We start from the raw sequence: 22,193 nt of genomic DNA on the forward strand, positions 1-22,193 counted from the left end.
ACTGCACGTTTAAGATCTCCCCAGAGTGGCTCGATGGTATTGAGGTCAGGAGACTGAGATGGCCACTCCAGAACCTTCACTTTATTCTGCTGTAGCCAATGACAGGTCAACTTGGCCTTGTGTTTTGGATCATTGTCATGTTGGAATGTCCAAGTGCTGCTTCCTGACTGATGAATGCAAATGTTCATCCAGTATTTTTTGATAACATACTGCATTCATCTTGCCATCAATTTTGTCCAAATTTCCTGTGCCTTTGTAGCTCACACATTCCCAAAACATCAGCGATCCACCTCCATGTTTCACAGTAGGAATGGGTGTACCTTACATCATAGGCCTTGTTGACTGTGCCAGAATGTTTGAGGCTTATCTCTGTGCTGTTTGGCAAATTGTAGGTGGGATTCTTTGCAGCATTTGCGTAGTAATGGATTTCTTCTGGTGACTCGACCATGCACCCCATCTTTCTTCAAGTGCCTTCTTATTGTGCATCTTGAAACAGCCACACCACATGTTTTCAGAGAGTCCTGCATTTCACCTGAAGTTATTTGTGGGTTTTTCTTTGCATCCCGAACAATTATCCTGGCAGCTGTGGCTGGAATTTTAGTTGGTCTACCTGACTGTGGTTTGGTTTCAACAAAACCCCTCATTTTCCACTTCTTGATTGAACACTGCTGATTGACGTTCTCAATTCCTTGGTTATCTTTTTATATCCTTTTCCTGTTTTATACAGTTCAACTCCCTTTTCCCGCAGATCCCTTGACAATTATTGTGCTTTCCCTATGACTCAGAATCCAGAAACATCAGTGCAGTACTGGATGCAAGATGCAAGGGTCTGTCAGGAGTCCAGAAACTCATTGACCTTTTATACACACACACACTAATTACAAGCAAACAGATCACAGATGAGGATGGTTACCTTTAACAGCCATTCAAACCCCTTTGTGTCAACATGTGTGCATGTTATCAGGCCAAAATCACCAGGGTATGTAAACTTTTGATCAGGGTACTTTGGGCAGTTTCTGTTGTGATTATGATTTAAAAAGAGTAAACACAGCTGATTGATAAAAAAATGGCTTTAGCCAAACACTAACCATGAGTGAAAGAAAAGTTTTTGTTTTTATCATTTATATTCTTTGAAAAATGGCCAGAATTCATAAATTCTGCCAGGGTATGTAAACTTATTAGCACATCTGTAGATTCATTACACACAGAGTGATATATTGAATGAAAAGGGGTACATAGTAGTAGCAAGCAAAGCCACCCCCAATGCAAGTCACTAGCCTAAGGGGGCTTTAGATACCGCCCCCACATGTGAATGAGTAGGGAGTACATAGTAGTAGAAAGCAAGCAATAACTAGAAAGCCCCAAAGCCCCCTCCCCTGTACTATGCAATTTTTTTGTTAACTTCCAACATCCCCCCTATGCACGTCACTAGATTGGGTGAATGACATGCACTGTGCTCCATGTGCCTCCTGGAATATACATGTCACTTCTTCATCCACAAAAGGTGGAGGGGGGTGGATGTAGCGGCACATCATCTGGAGGACTGCCGGCTGAGCTCAGAAGATCCAGCAGCCTTCTGTTGATGTCACACAAGAAAATGGCAGTGCTTGACCTGAGCGGTGGCAGGAAAGAAGAGGATTCCAGCAGGAAAACACTAGATCCACTGGATGGGTGAGTATCCTAACTGTGAAGAACCTGCAATCCAGTAAGCAGGATTTTAAAAAAATTTAGAGGGGGAGGGTGAAGATCCGCATAAAAGTGTATCTAAAAACCAAGAAGCAAAAATGCAATATATTTTAGTTTATTCATCCTTAGATGTGGTGGCTACATTAGTTTCATTTTTTGTCCATTTCTTGATTTATTTTATCCTGCCAGTGGCACGCTTCCTGTTCTAGCATAACAATGTTTACTCAACATAGCTGCTGGCGCAGGACAACAGAACACCACCCCCCCCTTAATTTCCATAACATAGAGGGTGGTATTCTGTAGTCTACAGGAAGATATGATGACAATGCTAACTTATAAGAGTACTGCATAAGCAGAAAGCACAGGAAGTTATGTATTTTTTTTTTCACTTATCGGACAGATATAACAAAATGCTTTCAATTCTATATTTAGCGGACCAAAAGGAAGAAAGTAAGAAAAATGTATTGTTAGAATTTTCATGCACTTTAACCACTTAAGCCCCGGACCAATATGCAGCCTAAAGACCCAAGGTGTTTTTACAGTTCGGGACTGCGTCGCTTTAACAGACAATTGCGCGGTCGTGCGACGTGGCTCCCAAACAAAATTGGCGTCCTTTTTTCCCCACAAATAGAGCTTTCTTTTGGTGGTATTTGATCACATCTGCGGTTTTTAGTTTTTGCGCTATAAACAAAAATAGAGCGACAATTTTGAAAAAAATGCAATATTTTTTACTTTTTGCTGTAATAAATATCCCCCAAAAACATATATAAAAACATTTTTTTTCCTCAGTTTAGGCCGATACGTATTCTTCTACCTATTTTTAGTAAAAAAAATCGCAATAAGCGTTTATCGATTGGTTTGCGCAAAATTTATAGTGTTTACAAAATAGGGGATAGTTTTATTGCATTTTTATTAATTTTTTTTTTTTTACTACTAATGGCGGCGATCAGCAATTTTTTTCGTGACTGCGACATTATGGCGGACACTTCGGACAATTTTGACACATTTTTGGGACCATTGTCATTTTCACAGCAAAAAATGCATTTAAATTGCATTCTTTATTGTGAAAATGACAGTTGCAGTTTGGGAGTTAACCACAGGTGGCGCTGTAGGAGTTAGGGTGCACCTAGTATGTGTTTACAACTGTTTGGGGGTGTGGCTGTAGGAATGACGTCATCGATCGTGTCTTCCCTATAAAGGGAATGACGCGATCGATGCGCCGCCATAGTGAAGGACGGGGAAGCCGTGTTTACACACGGCTCTCCCCGTTCTTCAGCTCCGGGGAGCGATCGCAACGGAGCGGCTATAAACAAATAGCCGCGCCGTGGTCCCGGATCGCTCCCCGAGCGGACCCGACCTCCGCATGTAGCGGGGGGGGTCCCGATCAGACCACCCACCCGCTAATAGGCGAGGACGTACGTGTACGCCCATGTGCCTGTACGTGCCATATTGTGGACGTATATGTACATGCACATGCGGGGGTCGGGAACTGGTTAAGAACAAATGCATTGCTCCTTGCAGTGCTATTATACAGGTCCTGAACCGTGGGCTTGATTTACTAAAGGAAGGTAACTTCTTCACTTCTTGCAATGTAAATGTTCACTTAGCTTAGTAACTAAAGTGAAGCTGTGTTTACTTTAAAGCGGAGTTCCAACCACAATTAGCATTTTTTAAATGTATGTCCTTTCATCCTGGCTTTTTTATAATATAAATCCGGTCACTTACTATTTTACAATCCGCCGCCGATCCGCTTAGATATTCAAAAAAGATAGTTTATAAAACTATGTCTACACCGTTTTCATTTTGCTTGTGGGCATTGTGAAGCCTACAAGCACTTACTTCCTGGAAGTCTTGGATGGGGAGTGATAATTGGACAGCGCACTGCATCCTGGGAAATGATGACACACATTTCCCAGGAGCATTAGAGGGAGATGATGTCAGAATCCTAGGTGGTTTCAAAGGCAGATTTCGTGGGACCACATAGCAACAGCCAACAGGCATTTTTTTTTTACTTTTTTAGGTCTAATGAGCACAATAATGAAAAGAAAAATTGGGATGGAAACTCCACTTTAAATACACAAATATGTAAAAAAACAAAAAAAAAAACAGAACTTCACCTTATTTTCTAAGCTAGGTGAACATAAATTTTGCTAAGTGTACAGCCTATACCCTATTAGTAAATCAAACCTTTGTGTGTAGTGGGGGTCTACATCATTCTTCATGAAGAAGTTCCTGAACTGTATTTGGCGCTTTACAAATAATAAAATCAAATCAAATCAATGAAGAAGCAGGGCAGTTTATAGTGGGATAAAGGTATGAATATGCTTTACTATCTACTGCACACTCCAGACAGTCCCAGAAATATTTTTGAATGTCATTCAAGGCATGCAAATTTATCCCACTGGTAAAAAAATAATTCACAGTTAAATTTGCTTGGCACTGTACGGGTACATTTATCCTGGAATACAGAAAAATCACAACAGTGAACACAAGAATAGTGCAGCATAGGGTACACTTTATGCCGCGTACACACGATCGGATTTCTGATGGAATAAAATCCGATGGAATTTTTCGTCGGGATTCCTCCGAAGCTGACTTTCATCAGTCTTGGCTACACACTATCAGACTAAATTCCGACCGTCCAAAACGCGGTGACGTAAAACACTACTAGTTCAATGCTTCCGAGCATGCGTCGACTTGATTCTGAGCATGCGTGGATTTTTCTCCGATGGAGTTCCACACAGACGATCAGAATTTCCTATTGTTTTTTTTTTAATCGAAAAAATTTAAAACATGTTCTATTTTTTTACACCGATGCAAAAAAGTCAGATTTCATCGGAAAAAACGATCGTGTGTACGCAGCATTAGTTTTATATAATAGCTTTATGTGTATTGTCTACTATAAGACAATGCAGATGAATCATAATAAGATGGCAGCCCAAACCATTACAGAGCCTGAAACAACTGTATGCAATTTGGAATAAATGGCCCTATAATATTAGGCCAGTATGATATGCACTGATCTGCCAAGTATCTTGAAATTGGATAAATTCTATCCTTTTTTAACCTCTTTGCGCATACAAATATGCAGCCTCTCTGTGGCTGGACCATGGCGCCAAGCGGCCACATATTTGGGTGCAATCGCGCAGATAGAGCTATGCTGAGAGCGCGTGCCCTGCACGCAGCACAGTTTCTGGCAGCTGTCAGAAAGCTCCCATTCTCTTCTTGCGATCGAAAGCTTTCCGATCATGTGACTGCCGTGACAGCCAATCATAGTGGTCATATGACCATAACCCCCTCCCAGCCTCCCGGCATTCTAACCCCCTTAAAGGGCTGGCAGGGGCCAGCTCTAAGGAGTTAGCCCCCATTCACACCTAGGCGTTTTGTCGCCTGCAGTGTGACGTCGCAGCAGCCCCGAGACGCCAGAGGGATGATTTAACATGCACCTCTATGAAGATGGTTCACATCTCCACGCCGAACGCTGAACGCCGTACGCCTGAAAAAAGTCCCGGACCTTTTTTTCAGGCGGCTTTCGGCGTTCGGCATAGGAGATGGGAACCATCTTCATAGAGGGGGTCAAGGCTGCATTCACAATCGCGGCGTTTTGTCGCCGCAAATCGCGGTACAAAACTCTGCAATTTGTCGCCGCAATTCGCGGGACAAAATGCCACGATTTTGTACGCCTAGGTGTGAATGCAGCCTCAAGATTATGATGGAAGTGATACGTAGAAATACTTCAAACTGGATTAATAGGGGGTTTGATCTTAATAAGAGGGTAATTTCACACTTTATTGGGTAGCCTGCTTTTATATTTCTATGCGTCATAAATGTCTTCTAAGTTCTACTACACCTGAAATGTTTATTTGTGTTTTTTTTTATACTGTAATTCAAAACAAAATGTTATGCGGAAATTTACCCAAAACTGACATACCTCCAAAACCAGGTCTCATGGTGAAATCATGGTCATCTATTCGGAGAAGCTGTTCGGATTTTGTTAAAGGCGATTTTGTGATATCTGGACTTCTTTTAAAAACTGGACTGTACAAAAACACAAAAAAAAAATCAAATAAACAAAAGATCAACTCTTAATAAGAATTTTCCTATTACGTTGCTTTAAAGGGTCACTAAAGGAAAAAACATTTTTTGCTGAAATGACTGTTTACAGGGTATAGAGACATAAAAGTTAACTGATTCCTTTTAAAAATGATTAAAAATAGATAAAAAACAATCATATAATGTGCCTGCAGTTTCACTTTCGGTTTTAAACTGGTTTCATGTTTATGTGAAGTAAAGAGACACACAGAACAAAAACAAACAAATCCAGGGCAGTGTTTTGTTTTTAAAATGAATCTGATTGGTTCTGTTAAGTTTTAGACACACAGTAATGACAGCTTAGACCACCGTGAAAAGCTCCCAGTACTGTGGTTATAAGGAAACAGGCAACCAGGAAGTGTGGAGATCACAGCAGAATTACAGCCACTTCAAAGCAAAAACGAACAATAAGGACATGAAACCAGGACTGCAGTAAGGTAAAGGAAGCTATTTAGCTAAAAAAAAATCCTTTAGTGACCCTTTAAATAAAAAAAGGTCTGAACAAAACCACGGTAATAGAATGCATAGCTGTTTTTGTATATATTTTCTTTCCTCATTTATTAGGGTCAGGACTGAAAACAATAACATTTTCATTTTTTTAAGGTAAATATCACATATTGCATATTGATATTGTGCAGTCCCTTAGTCAGTCAATGGGTGAAGCTCTAGTCTCCATATCAGATCATTGTAATTATCATTTTAAAGGTGTACTGGAAGAAGCTTCTTGTTTAACCAGTTATAGACACTATGGGCGGGATTCAGAAAGGACTTACGACGACGTATCTCCGGCGTAAGTTTACCCCTCATAAAGCAGGGGTAAGTCATGTTAAGGTATGGACGTCGGAAACGCCGGAACAGTGTCGTATTTTACGTCGTTTGCGTAAGTCGTACGTGAATGGGGCTGGGCGTAAGTTACGTTCACGTCGAAAAAGCATTGAGCCGACGTATCTTAGGGAGTATTTGCGACGTGATTCTGAGCATGCGCACGCATGCGCCTTTCGTTTGGCCATTCATTTACATGGGGTCACGGTTAATTTTAATACAACACGCCCACTACCTTCCTAATTTGAATTAAGCGGGCTTACGCCGGCCCATTTACGCTACGCCGCCGTAACTTAGGGAGCAAGTGCTTTCTGAATACTGGTCTTGCCTCTCTATGTTACGTCGGCGTAGCGCATATAAGATGCGCTACGCCCGCTCAAACATACGCCGCTGTCTGTGAATCTGGCCCTATGTATGCCCAAAAAAATTTAAGTGGACCTCTTCCTAACAGAAAAGATCAGTGTTGCATGCAGCTCTGCACGCTGATCTCAAATCATCTTAGTTTCTACTGTAAAAATAGAGTATTTAGCTTTTTCTTTTATTAAACTACTCTGTATTTCTTGGTCCCTGGATGCATTGCTGATGTTAGCCAGGGATTCACAGTTGTATCCTGGGAAGGCTATCTTACTGGTGCTTTCCTGGGAAACCTTGTGTATATACTGCAGTTACTCATTTGATGTTACATGGGCAAGGGGGAGGTTTAAACTGTAAGAAGCGATTGAATCATTGGCCCTTTATTAAAATGGCCACTGGTAGGAGAGTTCTGGACAGAAGAAAAGTGTAAAAATTATCGAAAAGTATGTGTATTTTTTTGTTAAGTCTTTACACAACGTTAGCATGGTAGCTTTACTTTCCTTGTGACGGTCAGGAGAAAGTCTGCTTTAATCTGGATACTTTGGGCACATGTAGTACCCAGACCCTGCTCTGTCCCTGCAGCTCTTCTGCAGGGGTGGCTCCAGATTTTTTTAGGGTGCTGTTCGGTTTCTTTAGGTCCAAATTGAGGTTTTAATGCAGTACGCAAAGCACGCCTCCTACCATGCACTTGTGGGTGTGGCCACAAGTTGGGTGTGTCGTGCAAGTGGGTGTGGCCAGCAAGTGAGTGTTTCTTCTTGGTCTATGTGGGAATAAAATAAGCCAAGTTGGGGCCAGAAGTGATAGCCCCTCAGCTTGTGTCAACTGTCAAGTTCAGCACTAACCCACAGCACAGCAAAATAATTAACGCCCAGCACACGACAATAGTTAACCCTTGGAAGGACACAGTAATTAACCCTCAGAGCAGCACAGTAATTAACCAGGGTATGGTTCAATACTTAACCGAAAGCACAACACAGTAATATACTCCTAACATTGCACAATAATTAATACCACCACTGCACAGCAATTAACCCCCAGCACAGCACAACAATTAACCCCCAATGTTGCAAAATAATTAACCTTCAGCATGTCACAACAATTAAATACAGGATGCAGTGTTTAGGAGTGCAACAATATACAGAGTGCCTGGTTCAGGAACAGACTACATACAGAGTGCAGGGTTCAGGAGGCGCAATATACAGGGCACAGAGTACAGGAGTGTGCTGCCTACAGAATACAGGGTTCAGTAGTGCACTTTATACAAGGTGTAGGGTTCAAGAGTGTAACCAAATTCAGAGTGCAGAGTTCAGCAGTACGTTACGCACAAAGTTCAGAGTTCAGGAGTGCGCTATGTACAGAATGCAGGGTTCAGGAGTGTCCTGCGCACAAAGTGAAAAGTTCAGGAGTGCGCTATGTACAGAATGCATGGTTCAGGAGTGTGCTATGTACAGAGTACAGAGTTCAGGAGTGCGTTGCGCAAAAAGTGCAGAGTTCAGAAGTGTGCCCTACATACAGAATGCAGAGTTCAGGAGTGCGTGTACGTATAGAATGCAGACTTTGGGAATGCGCTGCATACAGACTACAAAGTTCAGGAATGCGCTGCAAACAGAATATAGAGTTACGGAATGCAATAGGAACAGAATGCAGAAGGAATGGTCACAGTACATGTAATGTTTACCACCCAGAAGCAGTAAGGGCCCTTTCACACGGAGCGGATCAGTAATGATCCGCTCCGTGTGTCCGCAAAGCTCAGCGGGGATCCTCCGTAAAATCCCCGCTGAGCTGGCAGCTGACAGGGCGGTCCCCGCACACTATGCAGGGACCACCCTGTGTTTCCTCCGCTCTCCCCTATGGGGGATCGGACGAACACGGACCGTATGTCCGTGTTCATCCGATCCGATCCGTCAGACGGAAGAAAAATAGGATTTCTTCTGTCCGCAAAATGCGGATCTTTGCGGAGGCGGACAAATTACGGGTGTCAGCGGATGTTCATCTGCTGACACCCATAATCACATAGGTACCCATGTATGTCCCGTTTTCATCCGCAAACGGACGGATGAAAATGCGGACATACGGTCCGTACGTGTGAAAGGTACATGCTCTCTCTGACACTCTGGGGTAACTATGGTGAGTACAGGCTGTTGTATTAAACTGAAATCACTGCAAAGCAAATTGCAGGATCAGGAACATGATTCATCTCTGCACACTGGGGAATTGCTGGGGAATGCTTTCCTAACACTGAACCGCCTCTCCGCCAATCAGGTGCTCGGCTCTGTTACCTGTCACCTGATAGGCATCCAATCAAAGCAGAGGACGGGAAGAGAGGATGGGAGAAGACATCGAAGAGCATGGAGGACACCGTTGTGACCCGCTGCCCCACTGATACAAGGTAAGTTCCAGGCGGGTGGGGGGTGCACACTGGCAGCATTTGATGTGCACAGTAGTGGCAATTGATGGGCACACTGGCAGCAATTGATGGGCACAGCAGCAGCAATTGATGGGCACACTGGCAGCAATTGATGAGTACAGTAGCTGTGTTTGATGGCACAGTGGCGGCAATTTAGGGGTACAGTGTCTGCGTTTGATGGCACAGTGGCTGCGTTTGATGGCACAGTGGCTGCATTTGATGGGCACAGTGGCAGCGTTTGATCGGCACAGTGGCTGCGCTTGATGGCACAGTGGCTGCGCTTGATGGCACAGTGGCTGCGTTTGATGGCACAGTGGCAGTGTTTGATGGCACAGTGGCAGTGTTTGATAGCACAGTGGCTGCGTTTGATGAGCACAGTGGCTGAGATTGATGTTTTTCGCAGTTTGTTTGCGCCCCCCCCCAAAAATTTGCATCTATCCAACATGGACTGATGCAGTTTTGCAAAGGAATGTGTATGGACTAGGCATGTGCATTTATGGGGGTGCTTAAGGAAATTTTGAGGGTGCTTCAGCACCCACCTTGCGCCACCTCTGCTATTCTGTGGTGATTACCGTGAAAAATGTTTTTGTTTAATATCACAAATGTAGATCTTGACACTAGCAGTACAGCATTTTCAATGTCAAGATGACCTTCAAGAGGACCTTCAAGTAGTATTAAACCCAAAAGTAAACATTTATTTTATTGCAGCTTACCAATTCTTAGCTGTGATGGCTACATTCGTTTTCTTTTTTTAGACTTTCTTTCTGCTTTCCTTTTTGTGATGGGTGGTAAGCTTGCTTGGCTTACTGAGGGGTTAAACCCCACCCCTCTCTCCCCCGATTGACTTTCTGACCGGCTAATGGCACTGCTTCTGTGTCTCAGCCAATCAGCATTGAGAATCTCAGACAGCTTAGACACTTGTGGACATCGCTGGACAGAGAGGGACCTCAAGTAAGTATAAAGGGGGGCTGCTACACACAAAAGGCTTTTTATCTTAATGCCAAGAATGCATTAAGGATTAAAACCTTCTGATTTACAACCCCTGTAAGGAGCTCAGTTGAAGCAGGTTAAGTGCTCTGGGTTCTATAAAACTCCCAGGCTGCCTAGGGAGGATGGTCCACCCTGGAACCAGCCATTTGCTTGTATGGTAAAATTAATGGGACGTACACATGATCAGAAAATCGGACATAAAAATATATGGTTTTAAAGCGATCGTACAATAATTAGTAGACAGCTTTCGAGAGCCAATCACGACAGTCCATCCGATATTATCCGATGGGACAAGCATGAAAATTATTCTCGTACAATACCAGATTGTACAATTTGTGTTTTTTCAGTATAGTTATTATCCGAAAATACAAAACAAATACACTACGAACACATTACATCACTTTCGAATTTTTACTCTGCGTATGAGAATTTTTGTCATCAGATCATTCGTCCAATAATCTCATCATGTGTACCAGGCATTAGTCTGCGTGACTATGGACTCTGATTTACCTATATTGTGCATGAAGTGTCTGGGCAGCAGTAGGCTGTTCCAGGGTAAGTAGTTAGACCTCTTTCACACTGAATTGGCGCTAAAACAGTGCTAAAGCGCGGTCGTTTTTGAGGCGCTCTAAGCTGCATTTTAGCAGAGCTTTTGCAGTGCTTTTCAGGCGCTAGTGGGCCAGGTTTTTTAAGGTCACGTGACCTCTCTCATTCATTCATAGCAGATCAAAATAGTGACCTTTGATCTGCTATGACCTAACATTTTTAAGATATATATATATATATTTGGTAATTAATGTTATTAAAGCGAAGTTCTAGCCGAAATATGACTTTTAAGATAAAAATACCCTTAGAATACTCATGCCTCGTACAATCTAACAAAGGTATGCTGTAAACTATGCCCAATTTTCTATCTGTGCAGCATTGTTTTCTTACTTTGTGAAGTTTCTGCACAGCGTGGCCATTTCCAGTGTGGGCATCTGAAGCCACAGTGTCCTTCTTCCTGGATTCCAGTGCAGCTTGTCTGCATGAGGCCAGGACCCAGGATAGATGCTGTCTGATTCTATTGCCCCTCATACATACTATCCAGTATGACAGTGTCTCTCCACTGCTGAGCCTCCAATCCCAAGGATTCCATCTGTGGGCCCCAGTGGGTCTGGATTTCTTTCACACACAAGGGTTTCCCTCAGAGGTGCCATATGATGTCTTGAACATTGGCTTTTATTTAACATACAACCAAACCTACATTTGTTTGATGAGGATGGGAATGGAGGCAACCCTTTATGGTTATGCTGTGTGTTGTTTTTAATCGACATGGAGTGTCTGCATATATTCAACTGTACAACTAGATCTGATATCCTACCTATCCCTGAGGAAGTAGTACTTTAAATAGACTCTGAAATGCGTTACATGAAGGATATCCCTTGCATATCAACATCTTGCACTAGTTGTACTACCAGTTGCTGTTGTAATGTATACTCAATGTCATCTGTTTTTAACCATGTATTACAAATAAACATATGTTTTTTACTTTAATACAATTGCATATTCATCCAAGTACCGGTAAAGTCCAAATTCCAAGGGGAATTGTTTTTTTGTTGTATACCTAGGATGCTGGCACCATGGATCTAATCACTGATATTTTATATATTCTTCCTGGATTCCGTGCATGCTGGCTACCCAGCATGCACCTGCCGATCTCGCCATGCCAAGCTGGCCAAGATTTTCCATAGATGCCAATGTTAATTTTTACTGGAGCCGCGCCATGCCAAGCTGACCAAGAATTTCCATAGACGCCAATGTTAAATGTTACTGGAGCCACTCCATGCCAAGCTGACCAAGAATTTCCATAGATGCCAATGTTAAATGTTACTGAAGCCATGCCATGCCAAGCTGACCAAGAATTTCCATAGATGCCAATGTTAAATGTTACTGGAGCCGTGCCATGCCATGCTGACCAATAATTTCCATAGATGCCAATGTTAAATGTTACTGGAGCAGTGCCATGCCAAGCTGACCAAGATCTCACTGGAGCTAATGCAAAACCGGAAATTAGGTCTGCCTTCGCAGCCCCCTAGAGGAGGAAGTGAAATTAGATATAGGCTTAAACCAGGTAAGTGAACAGAAAAAAATAAAAATAAAAATTTCATTTAAGGATGCACATTAGTACTGCATGGTGAGGGGTGAAAAATGTGTCCAGAACCATAATTTTATTTACTGTAATCTATAGACAAAAAGAGGTCAACAAAACGAAAATAATTTCAAATAGTGTAATATGTAGTCTTGCTATAAATAAAATATGTACATTTTATTCTATAATTGGTCCGGTTAAATATTACACTAAACCACGCTTCTGGTAGAAAGAATGAAAGGCTATTTGCAAATGAATAAATTTTTTTTTTAATTGTGCATTTTTGTGGAACCTAACCTAACAAATGAAAGCAAAAAATATATAAATGTTATTGGTAAAAAAAATGAAATGAAAAGAAAAAAGTGTATGTTACCCTAAATATGTATATTTTTCATCTATGTGTGTGTTCATGTACTGTATGTGCATTTTAGAAATCATAGTCTCTATTATTTTCATGTACTTTCTTCTGAAGTGTCTGGTTGATCCTGCTACTCACCATTTTATCTTATTCTAAACTGATAACACAAAGCACAGAACCTGATCTGTGTTAGGATGGTCAGTTTTAATCATTTAGCTAACCTTTCAGAGGTATAGGACACCGTGCAGTCACACAGCTTGCCTCTATTGGGTAGATTGTTTGGCTTCAAGCCCCCAACCGATCACAGCCTGCCTCTGACACATACCCCTTCCCAATAACAGCCAGAGATAAGGAGTCTATGTGACTGAAGGTGTGGTTGCCATCATCCCTGATTATACATAATACATAATGTTATACCTTCAAGGCAATCATTCAAATGATTTAAAGGTTAAAATATTGGTTTTTATGTCTTTAAAAAAATAATCCAAATAGATTTCGTTAGATAAAACTATATCATGATATAATCTAAAACATAAAAAAGCAATAAAAACAATGTACATAGGTGGGTTTACACAGTTACATGTATGTCAATTTTTATTGAACATAGTGGTATTCCCAGTTGCTGGTTTCATAACCCCTGCAATCATTTTACACTAACTGTAAGGTTTATACAGTCAACGGGTATCCAACACGTTTCCATCTTTTTCAAAACATTCTCTTCCTCAGGGATATGATACCACTATAGTACAATGCAACTTTAGAACAAACGTCACCCACATTTCTTGCCAGGTAAGACAGCAGGAAACCTCAAATGCATGTGCAAAGACCGCCAGGCCACTATTCAATTGTCAAGGCTTGCTCTAAATTCCTAATTTCCAGATGGAAAGTTGTAATTTTTTGGATAATGGAGAAATGTAAAAAAAAAAAGTTTACATATTGTTTTATTTTAAAAATATGATCTTATTTGATTTTTTTTTAAATCTTTTTGTCTTTTCTTTATTTCTTTATTTTTTCCATTTTTTTCCCATACTGTGATACCATAGTAACACTGTACTACTCCGGGGAAGTGATCAGGATTTTTTTTTTACACACTCTGATTGCTTATAGCAGTTAATTTTACTTAAAGCGGTGGTTCACCCTCCTTAACAACAGTATAGCATTAAATTCGGCATAGTAGCGCGAGCTACAGTATGCCTGTCTGTATTTTTTTATCCCCGTACTCACAGTGCTATTGTACTTTGAAGATTCCGTCTGCCGCGGGGAATGGGCGTTCCTATGGAGAGGGAGGATGATTGACGGCCGGCTCTGGCACGTCACGCTCCCCGAAGACAGCCGGAGTAGGTCTCGGCTCTTCACGGCGCCTGCGCACAGGCTATGCGCAGGCGCCGTGAAGAGCCAAGCCTATTTCGGCTATTTCCGGAGAAGCGTGACGTGCCAGGGCCGGCCGTCAATCACCTTCTCTCTCCATAGGAACGCCCATTCCCCGGAATCTTCAATGTACAATAGCACTGTGAGTACGGGGATAAAAAAATACAGACAGGCATACTGTAGCTCGCGCTACTATGCCGAATTTAATGCTAGAGGAAAAAAAAAATTTTTTTTTTTTTTATATAGGGTGAACCCCCGCTTTAAATAGGAAAGTTAATTTTACTGTTATAAGCAAACATTTATACTGAACGAAAGTGTGTATTCAGTGTTTACTGTTGTGATTATCTGTGGTTGGCCACAGCTAATCACATGGTACAGATGGTCTGTGATTGGCCTGCCTGTTTCATGTGATCACTGTGACCAATCACAGCTAGCAACACAATTGTACACATTTAATGGTTAGAAATAAAGTCATTCATTGTTTACCATTGTCATTTGATCTGCTGTGACTGGTCACAATGATCACATGGTACCGGCAGCAGGCTGGTGCACTGATCAGTCATTGGCTGTGTCCAATGGACATGGGCAGTGACAGATCTTGCTGGAGCACATCTCGTAGGGTCCGAACGAGGCGCATTCTGGGCAGGACGTCATATGAACCTCTCTGAGGCAGCCCATAGATGACGTAATTATCTTTTCTGAAACCACAGGAAATCAGGGAATCTCTCAATTCTGCCATCAACAGTCAGTGTTGATGGGGGGAATCCCTCCCACGGAGCTATTGTGTTCTCCCAGGAGGGGAACGCAGGGAGCCGCCCCTGCCGGGTGAACACAGAGATTATTGCTAGAAGCTATAGCCACAGGCAATAATCACAGGTTGAAAATCCAACATGCTGGTTGTACCCAAGTCAATCAATGGATTAGCTTCGGTACAATCATCCTGTCTATAGATGGTTTGAATCTTGGCCGGTCTTTACTGAACCATTAGGTTTTAGACTGGGTTCACACTTATGCGAAATGGATGCGGGTTTCCTTGCATCCAATTTGCATGACAGGAGATTGTGACTGGCTGCCTATGGAGCCAGTTCATATATCTCCATTGTGGCTGTGGAGTGGCTCTGTTTTAGGGCACAATTCAGGCAATGAAATGGAAAACAGGGATGCACCGAACCCCTGCTGTTGGTCGCATCTATCGGAAGTGTGAACCGAGCCTTAATAATGTCTGATGCCGCGTACACATGGCCGTTATTCATGTCATGGAAAAAAACTATGTTTTCTCAACGTGATTCATCATGATACCTCTCAAGCCTGCCTTGCATACATACGTTTGTGAAAAAAAATGCTTGAGCAAAGCGCGGTGACGAACAACACGTACGACAACACGTACGACGGCACTATAAAGGGGAAGCTCCATTTGGGCTGCTTTTGCTAATTTCCCATCTCATAACTTGCTTCTGAACACAAGCGTTTTTTCCCCCTCGTTAAAGCGTACACACGACCGTTTTTCACAACGTGAAAAAGAACGATGTGAAAAACGGCGAGAAAAAATAGAGCAGGTTCTAAAAAACAATCGCCCATTTTTCACGCTGAGAAAAATGCTCTGGAGCATACACACGACCATTTTTCAAGACCAATTAAAAAAATTGCATTTTTCTTGTCATGAAAAACGGTCATGTGTACGCGGCATGAGTCTCTGCTTTGAGGATTTCCCCATCCTATCCTAAGATAAAATATGAAGGAAATCTCTCCAACATAGGAAAGACATCAATTACTAAACCTTCCCAACTCAATCCAGTACCAAAAGAAAATATGCTGATTTACTATTTAATATATTGATTTACTATAACTCGTAATAATTTCTATTATAAGTATATTTTTTTGGACTAGCGTTTCATGAATATATTCTTTCTTCTTTTTCTAGCACAACATAAAAACTGTTAGTGAAACCTAATTTATAATTTAGAAGTGGTTACCGCTGGGCCACACTACATTGATTTCACTGGAGCCTGTTTACATCGTATAACGGCAGAGGAATGTAATAAAACAGAAGGCTTGCAGAAAGGTCACGCAAGCACAAAATCTGCACATGGCAATATTTACAATAGCCTAAGTGAAAAACCGTATTGTGAAATTCAGTGTGAAAATTGCTAAATGAAAACTAAAGAAACCACATGCACATATATTTTCATGACAGGTTGTTAAGCTACGCATTAGATTAAAAATATCCCAAATAAAAGCCAACTGGCTCCTTTCCAAGAATAAATGGAGATGGTCAGGGAAACAGCGAAGACACGTGATGCCCCTGGCGCAGTAAACTGCTTAGCTGATGCTTTATTTTACTAAGTGAAATATTATCAACTGCAGAGACCTTGCTTGTGCGAAACACTGCCCTTTGAACTACTTATTCGTTTAAAGGGGCTTAGAAAATTGTGTCATTTTAGATTTGATGAAATAAGATTGCATCAAGCAGACATGGTCTAGCTAAGTAATATTTACTGCAATCTCTGTCCATGTATTCAGCTGACCTGCATACTGACATCACATAAAATTACTGTATGCGACTCTTGCTTGCCAGATATTGCTAGCGGGCATTTAAATATTAGTTTAAAAATAAAGTTAAGGCAGTAAAGGGGGACACATTAACGGAGCTCTGTAATTATTGTATCTTTAAATGTATTTATTTAGAAAGTTCTCCTTTTTTTTATTTAATGGGGGAATAGTTTCCATGATACAAGACATGCAGGTTCTATGTATTTCTTAAAGAGGAAGAAAACCCTGATATTTTTTTGTACACTGGGGAAGAGATAATGTCTTTGTTTTTGTTTTTTGTTGCTGTCTGTATCCCCTTCACTTTATTTTAATTAAAGGGGTTGTAAAGGACTGCACTAGGGTAAAGGAAGCTATTTAGGGAAAAAAATTGTACCTTTACAACCCCTTTAAGGCTAAATCTTCCCAAAAGGGATACAGATAGCATTTAACTGATTGACCCGGACCTGCACTACGTCACTTTAACTGACAATTGCGCGGTCGTGCGATGCCTTACCCAAACAAAATTTGCGTCCTTTTTTTCCCACAAATAGAGCTTTCTTTTGGTGGTATTTGATCACCTCTGCGTTTTTTATTTTTTGCGCTATAAACAAAAGAACAGCGATAATTTTGAAAAAAAAAAACCCATAATGGCCCAGATTCACGTAGGGCGGCGTAAATTTAAGCGGGCGTAGCATATCGTATTTACGCTACGCCGCCGCAACCTAGAGAGGCAAGTGCAGTATTCACAAAGCACTTGCGTCTAAAGTTACGGCGGCGTAGCGTAAATGTGCCGGCGTAAGCACGCCTAACTCAAATGAGGAAGAGGTGGGCGTGTTTTATGCAAACTAATCATGACCCCACGTAAATGACGTTTCGAACGAACGGCACATGCGCGCGCATGCTCAGTATCACATCGAATTTTGAAAGTAGATTACGCCCGCTCATTGCTTAGTCGACGTGAACGTAACCTACGCACAGCCCCATTCACGGACAACTTACGCAAACGACGTAAAATATGACGCTGTTCGTACGTTTCCGACGTCCATACCTAACATGACTTACCCCTGCTTTATGAGAGGTAACTTTAGGTGTATGTCTTACGTAAACGACGTATCTTGATAGGCCGGGCGCACGTACGTTTGTGAATCGGCGTATCTAGCTAATTAGCATATTCAACGCGGAAATATACGGAAGCGCCACCTAGCGGCCAGCGTAAATATGCACCCTAAGATACGACAACGTAGGAGACTTACGCCGCTCGTATCTAGGCAACTGTGAGGCGTATCTGATTCTATGAATCAGGCGCCGAGTTGCAACGGCCCGCACACAGAGTAACGACGGCGTATCTGAAGATACGCCGTCGTAACTCCTTTGTGAATCCGGGCCAATATATTTTACTTTTTGCTCTAATAAATGTAAAAAAATGATTCTCCAAAAAACAAATTTTTTCCTCAGTTTAGGCCGATATGTATTCTTCTACATATTTTTGGTAAAATAAACTTGCAATAAGCATATATTAATTGGTTTGCGCAAAAGTTAAAAAGCGTCTAAAAATAGGGGATAGAATTATGGCATTTTTATTATTATTATTATTATTATTTTACTAGTAATGGTGGCGATCTGCGATTTTTTATGGGGCTGTGACATTATGGCGGACAGATCGGACACCTTTGACACATTTTTGGGACCATTGACAATTTTACAGCGATCAGTGCTATAAAAATGCACTGGTTACTGTAAAAATTTTACTGGCAGTGAAGGGGTTAACAATAATAGGGGATGATCAAGGGACGATCAAGAGTTAATTGTGTTCCCTCTCTGTGTTGTAATTGAAGGGGGGGTGGGACTGACTAGGGGAAATGCATACATTGCATACATATACGATCAGTCATTTCTCCCCTGAAAGAACCGTGAACTGTGTGTTTACACACACAGCTCCCGTTTCTCGCTCTGTCATGAGTAATCGCAGGTGCTCGGCGGTCATCGCGCCCGCCGGGCACTCGCATCGGCTCCAGGGGTGAGCATGCCCCTAGTGGCCGCATGGCGAAGAAACATAACATCATTTTGCCCAGCCAAGCCATGTTGCTGCAGTAAAACTGAGGCGGCTGGTCAGCAAGTGGTTAAAGAATATGTTACCCCAAAATGTCATATTCCTGATATGTGTCTGCTGTATCGTGTACTTGTATGAAAAAAGCATCCTGTTCTCTTTGTATTGCTTCCTTTGTGTGAAATCCCTGGTGTTCCTGCCAGTCCCTCCATTTACCTATTAAACATTTACCACACTAGGCAAAAGAGCACAGCGTGGTCAGTTCTCTAGCTATGCTGGGAACTCAGCCTGCTCTCCTCCAATGATCAGACTTGTTCCCCGGGACAGCAATTAACTGGTAAATTCAGTGTACTGCTGTTTCTCCCCCCTCATCTCTTTTGAAGATGAGAACAGGGGGAATGTGACCACTTATAAAAAGGGGACAAAGGTCATTTATAATGTTGTTTTTATATATATATATATATATATATATATATATATATATATATATATATATATATATATATATATACAATTGATTTGCCTTTCATTTCAATTTTAGACTGAAAGTATTTTACAAGGTGAGGGTTTACATACATTTTAAAACCCAGTTACTTAAAGGGGTTGTAAAGGTTCGTCTTTTATTCTCTAAATTGGTTCCTTTAAGCTAGTGCATTGTTGGTTACCTTACCTTTTCCTTCCATTTCCCTTCTAAATGTTTTTTTTCTTTGTTTGAATTTCTCACTTCCTCACTTTCTCACTTCAGTAAGCTTGCCCCCATCATCCGAGTGGTGGAAAGTCATTTAGAACAGCTTACTGAACACCTTACTGAGGAGGAACAGGAAGTGAGAAATTCAGAAAACAAAAACAAAGAAAAAAACATTTAGAAGGGAAATTGAAGGAAAAGGTAAGTGAACCAACAATGCACTAGCTTAAAGGAACCTAAAATAAAAAACAAACCTTTACAACCCCTTTAAACCAATGCCTGTTTTTCAAATACAAATTTCCCTTTATTTGGCATGTACATGCGTTAAAAAATGGAGTGTTCATACCCACGCACCAAGACCACTGGAAGGACAATACCCTAAGGTTTATTAGGATTTAAATAAACGGTAAAAGTATGGTAGAGTATGTATGTCAATCACTCCCAACCAAAGACTCTGGTGCCATTAAAAAGAGGTTACATTTTGGTAAAAAACGAAATCAAAAAGGTTATAGCCCTGCACCACAATAGATACTAATATCTTTCATAAAATGGAACCAGGGCATCACATAAAAATGTCTCTTGGTTATATTTTCCAAAATAACTGGCAAACTCTCCGTGGTTTTCACCAATTGGGTTTACTGGCCACTGTGGCTATCAATATGCCAACTCTGCCACTAGATTGACGTGTCCCAATAAAAATATCCAATATCACAGGGGAGAAGCTAACAAACAAATTATGGGGTTAAATGGCTGTTTGAGGTGGTCATGTATTGATAATTTACTTTCCTGGTGTCTTCCATGGCAGCATACCAATTGTTGTGGCTCTGCCTCCAATCAACCCACTGGACCAATTGTAAGCACCCCTGCCAGTGTTAAATGGTTTATCTCAACCCTTCTAGCTGCTATTACTGCAGGATAGCTTGTTCTGTTGAAAAATAACACTTACTGGCAGGATCACCAGGTGAAAATAAAGGAAAGAAAGCCTAAAAAAGAAAAAAAATGCAGCCATCACATCTAAGGGCTCTTTCACACGGGCGGCCCGTTCAGGTCCGCCTGCCAGTTTTTTAGGCGAACCTGAACGGGCGCTCCGTGCTCCTCTATGGAGCCGAGGATGTCAACGGTGACATGCCCGCTGACATCTGACCCGCGCTGATCCGCCAAAGTGTGACGGAGGAAAACCTGACTTTTACATCCGTCTGGCGGATCGGGTGAACATGGACAGACGTCCATGTTCATCCGATACCCCCCATAGGGGAGAGCGGAGAAAAGACAGGGCGGTCCCTGCACAGTGTGCGGGGACCTCCCCCTGTCATCCGCGGGCTCAGCGGGGATCAACGGATCATTACTGATCTGCCCTGTGTGAAAGAGGCCTAAGAATAGTAAGATGTAAGTGAAAATGCTCCCTAGTTCTTTCATTGCAAGGTTTAAGCCCTGGTCCACACTGGTGCATTTTGACATGTAATTGGACATGTCAAATTGCATGTAAAATCATCAGCACTGTCCTAAAAAATGTTTAAAAAAATTGTTTCAGTACTACTTTTTTGCAATTTCGGCCGTGATTTACATTGACATCTGTGCAGAAACTGCTCCAATGTCTCTGTAATGGCGGCCAAAATCGGGACTGACCAGCAGGAGTGAAATCATGTGAGTTCAGCTGAACAAGGCTTCATTCCCGCAGCCCAGTGAGAACCTGGCCTAAATGCTAGTTTAGGACTAGTCTGGGGCTTGGGGACCTGGAAGTTTTACTTCCCCTTCTATCTGCTTCCCCAGCACCTGGTGCTCTCCTCTACTCCCCTCTGCTTAGGGGAGTGGACTGTTCATCAGCATCCTCACATTCAGTACAGGGCCATGAGTTCTAAACTGGACATGATGATGTCAGAGGACCTACCAGAGCATAGGTGAGAAGAGGCTGCAGGGATCTAGCAGCATGGAGGAAGCTTGTGGGAGTGGAGGACTAAGTAAAAGTGTTTTTTACATCCCCCCCCCCCCGTGATTGTAAACGATTACCTTGTAAAACAAGCCATTCAGTTTAACCTCTTCACCCCGACCGTAAGTAAATTTGTTTTCATGGCTTGAAGGGGTTATACCGGGTACCGTTTTTTAGAGCGGGCGGTTGGCTCTTTAGTGATAACAACCCCTCCCGCCACCTTCCGTCCTCTTTTCCCGGGCCTCCTGTCCCACCGGGAGCCACCATCCTGCACGTCCGCCGGCTACGGTGAGACCTGAATGAAGCCAGATTCGGCTCTGATCGGGTCTCCGATGTAAAATCCCAGAAGTGACCTCACCAATGGCGCAGATTTAAAAAAAAAAAAACAGTATTCAGAATCGCCGTTTTGCACTGGGAAACACTTTTTTAAAGATAAATTGTGCATTTTATATACAATAAATAAGACCAAAATGAGGGACAAATGAGGAGGAAAGAGGGACATTGTTCCAAATCAGGGACAGTTGGAAGCTATGTATTTTTTACCTTTACCCTTTACAAGGCAACTGATTTATTTTAATTGCTGCCTAATGCACTGAAACATACCAAAAAAATATATATAATTCTATATCTGCCTTTCATGGTATGGAGAATCATTTGCAGCGGTGATTCATATCTGTTGGACATAGGTGTTCGATCACAGTGCGTCACAGCAGATGTCCCATGTGGATTAATAATTGTAGTTGTCTAATCTGTGGATGAAAGCATAACAGCGGAAGGTGAATACAATGGGGGAAATG

General features: G+C 41.9%; 1 protein-coding gene across 1 annotated transcript in view; it reads right to left on the bottom strand.

Moving 5' to 3' along the window:
- Positions 1-22,193, bottom strand: part of LOC120937110 (gamma-aminobutyric acid receptor subunit rho-1-like) — a 104,359-nt gene that overhangs the window by 32,476 nt on the left and 49,690 nt on the right. The window contains exon 3 of the mRNA XM_040350090.1: positions 5,618-5,724. Coding sequence (XP_040206024.1) covers positions 5,618-5,724 — 107 coding nt within the window. The remainder of the gene's footprint in view (positions 1-5,617; positions 5,725-22,193) is intronic.

The sequence above is a fragment of the Rana temporaria genome, chromosome 4, assembly GCF_905171775.1.
Source record: "Rana temporaria chromosome 4, aRanTem1.1, whole genome shotgun sequence".
NCBI lineage: Eukaryota > Metazoa > Chordata > Amphibia > Anura > Ranidae > Rana > Rana temporaria.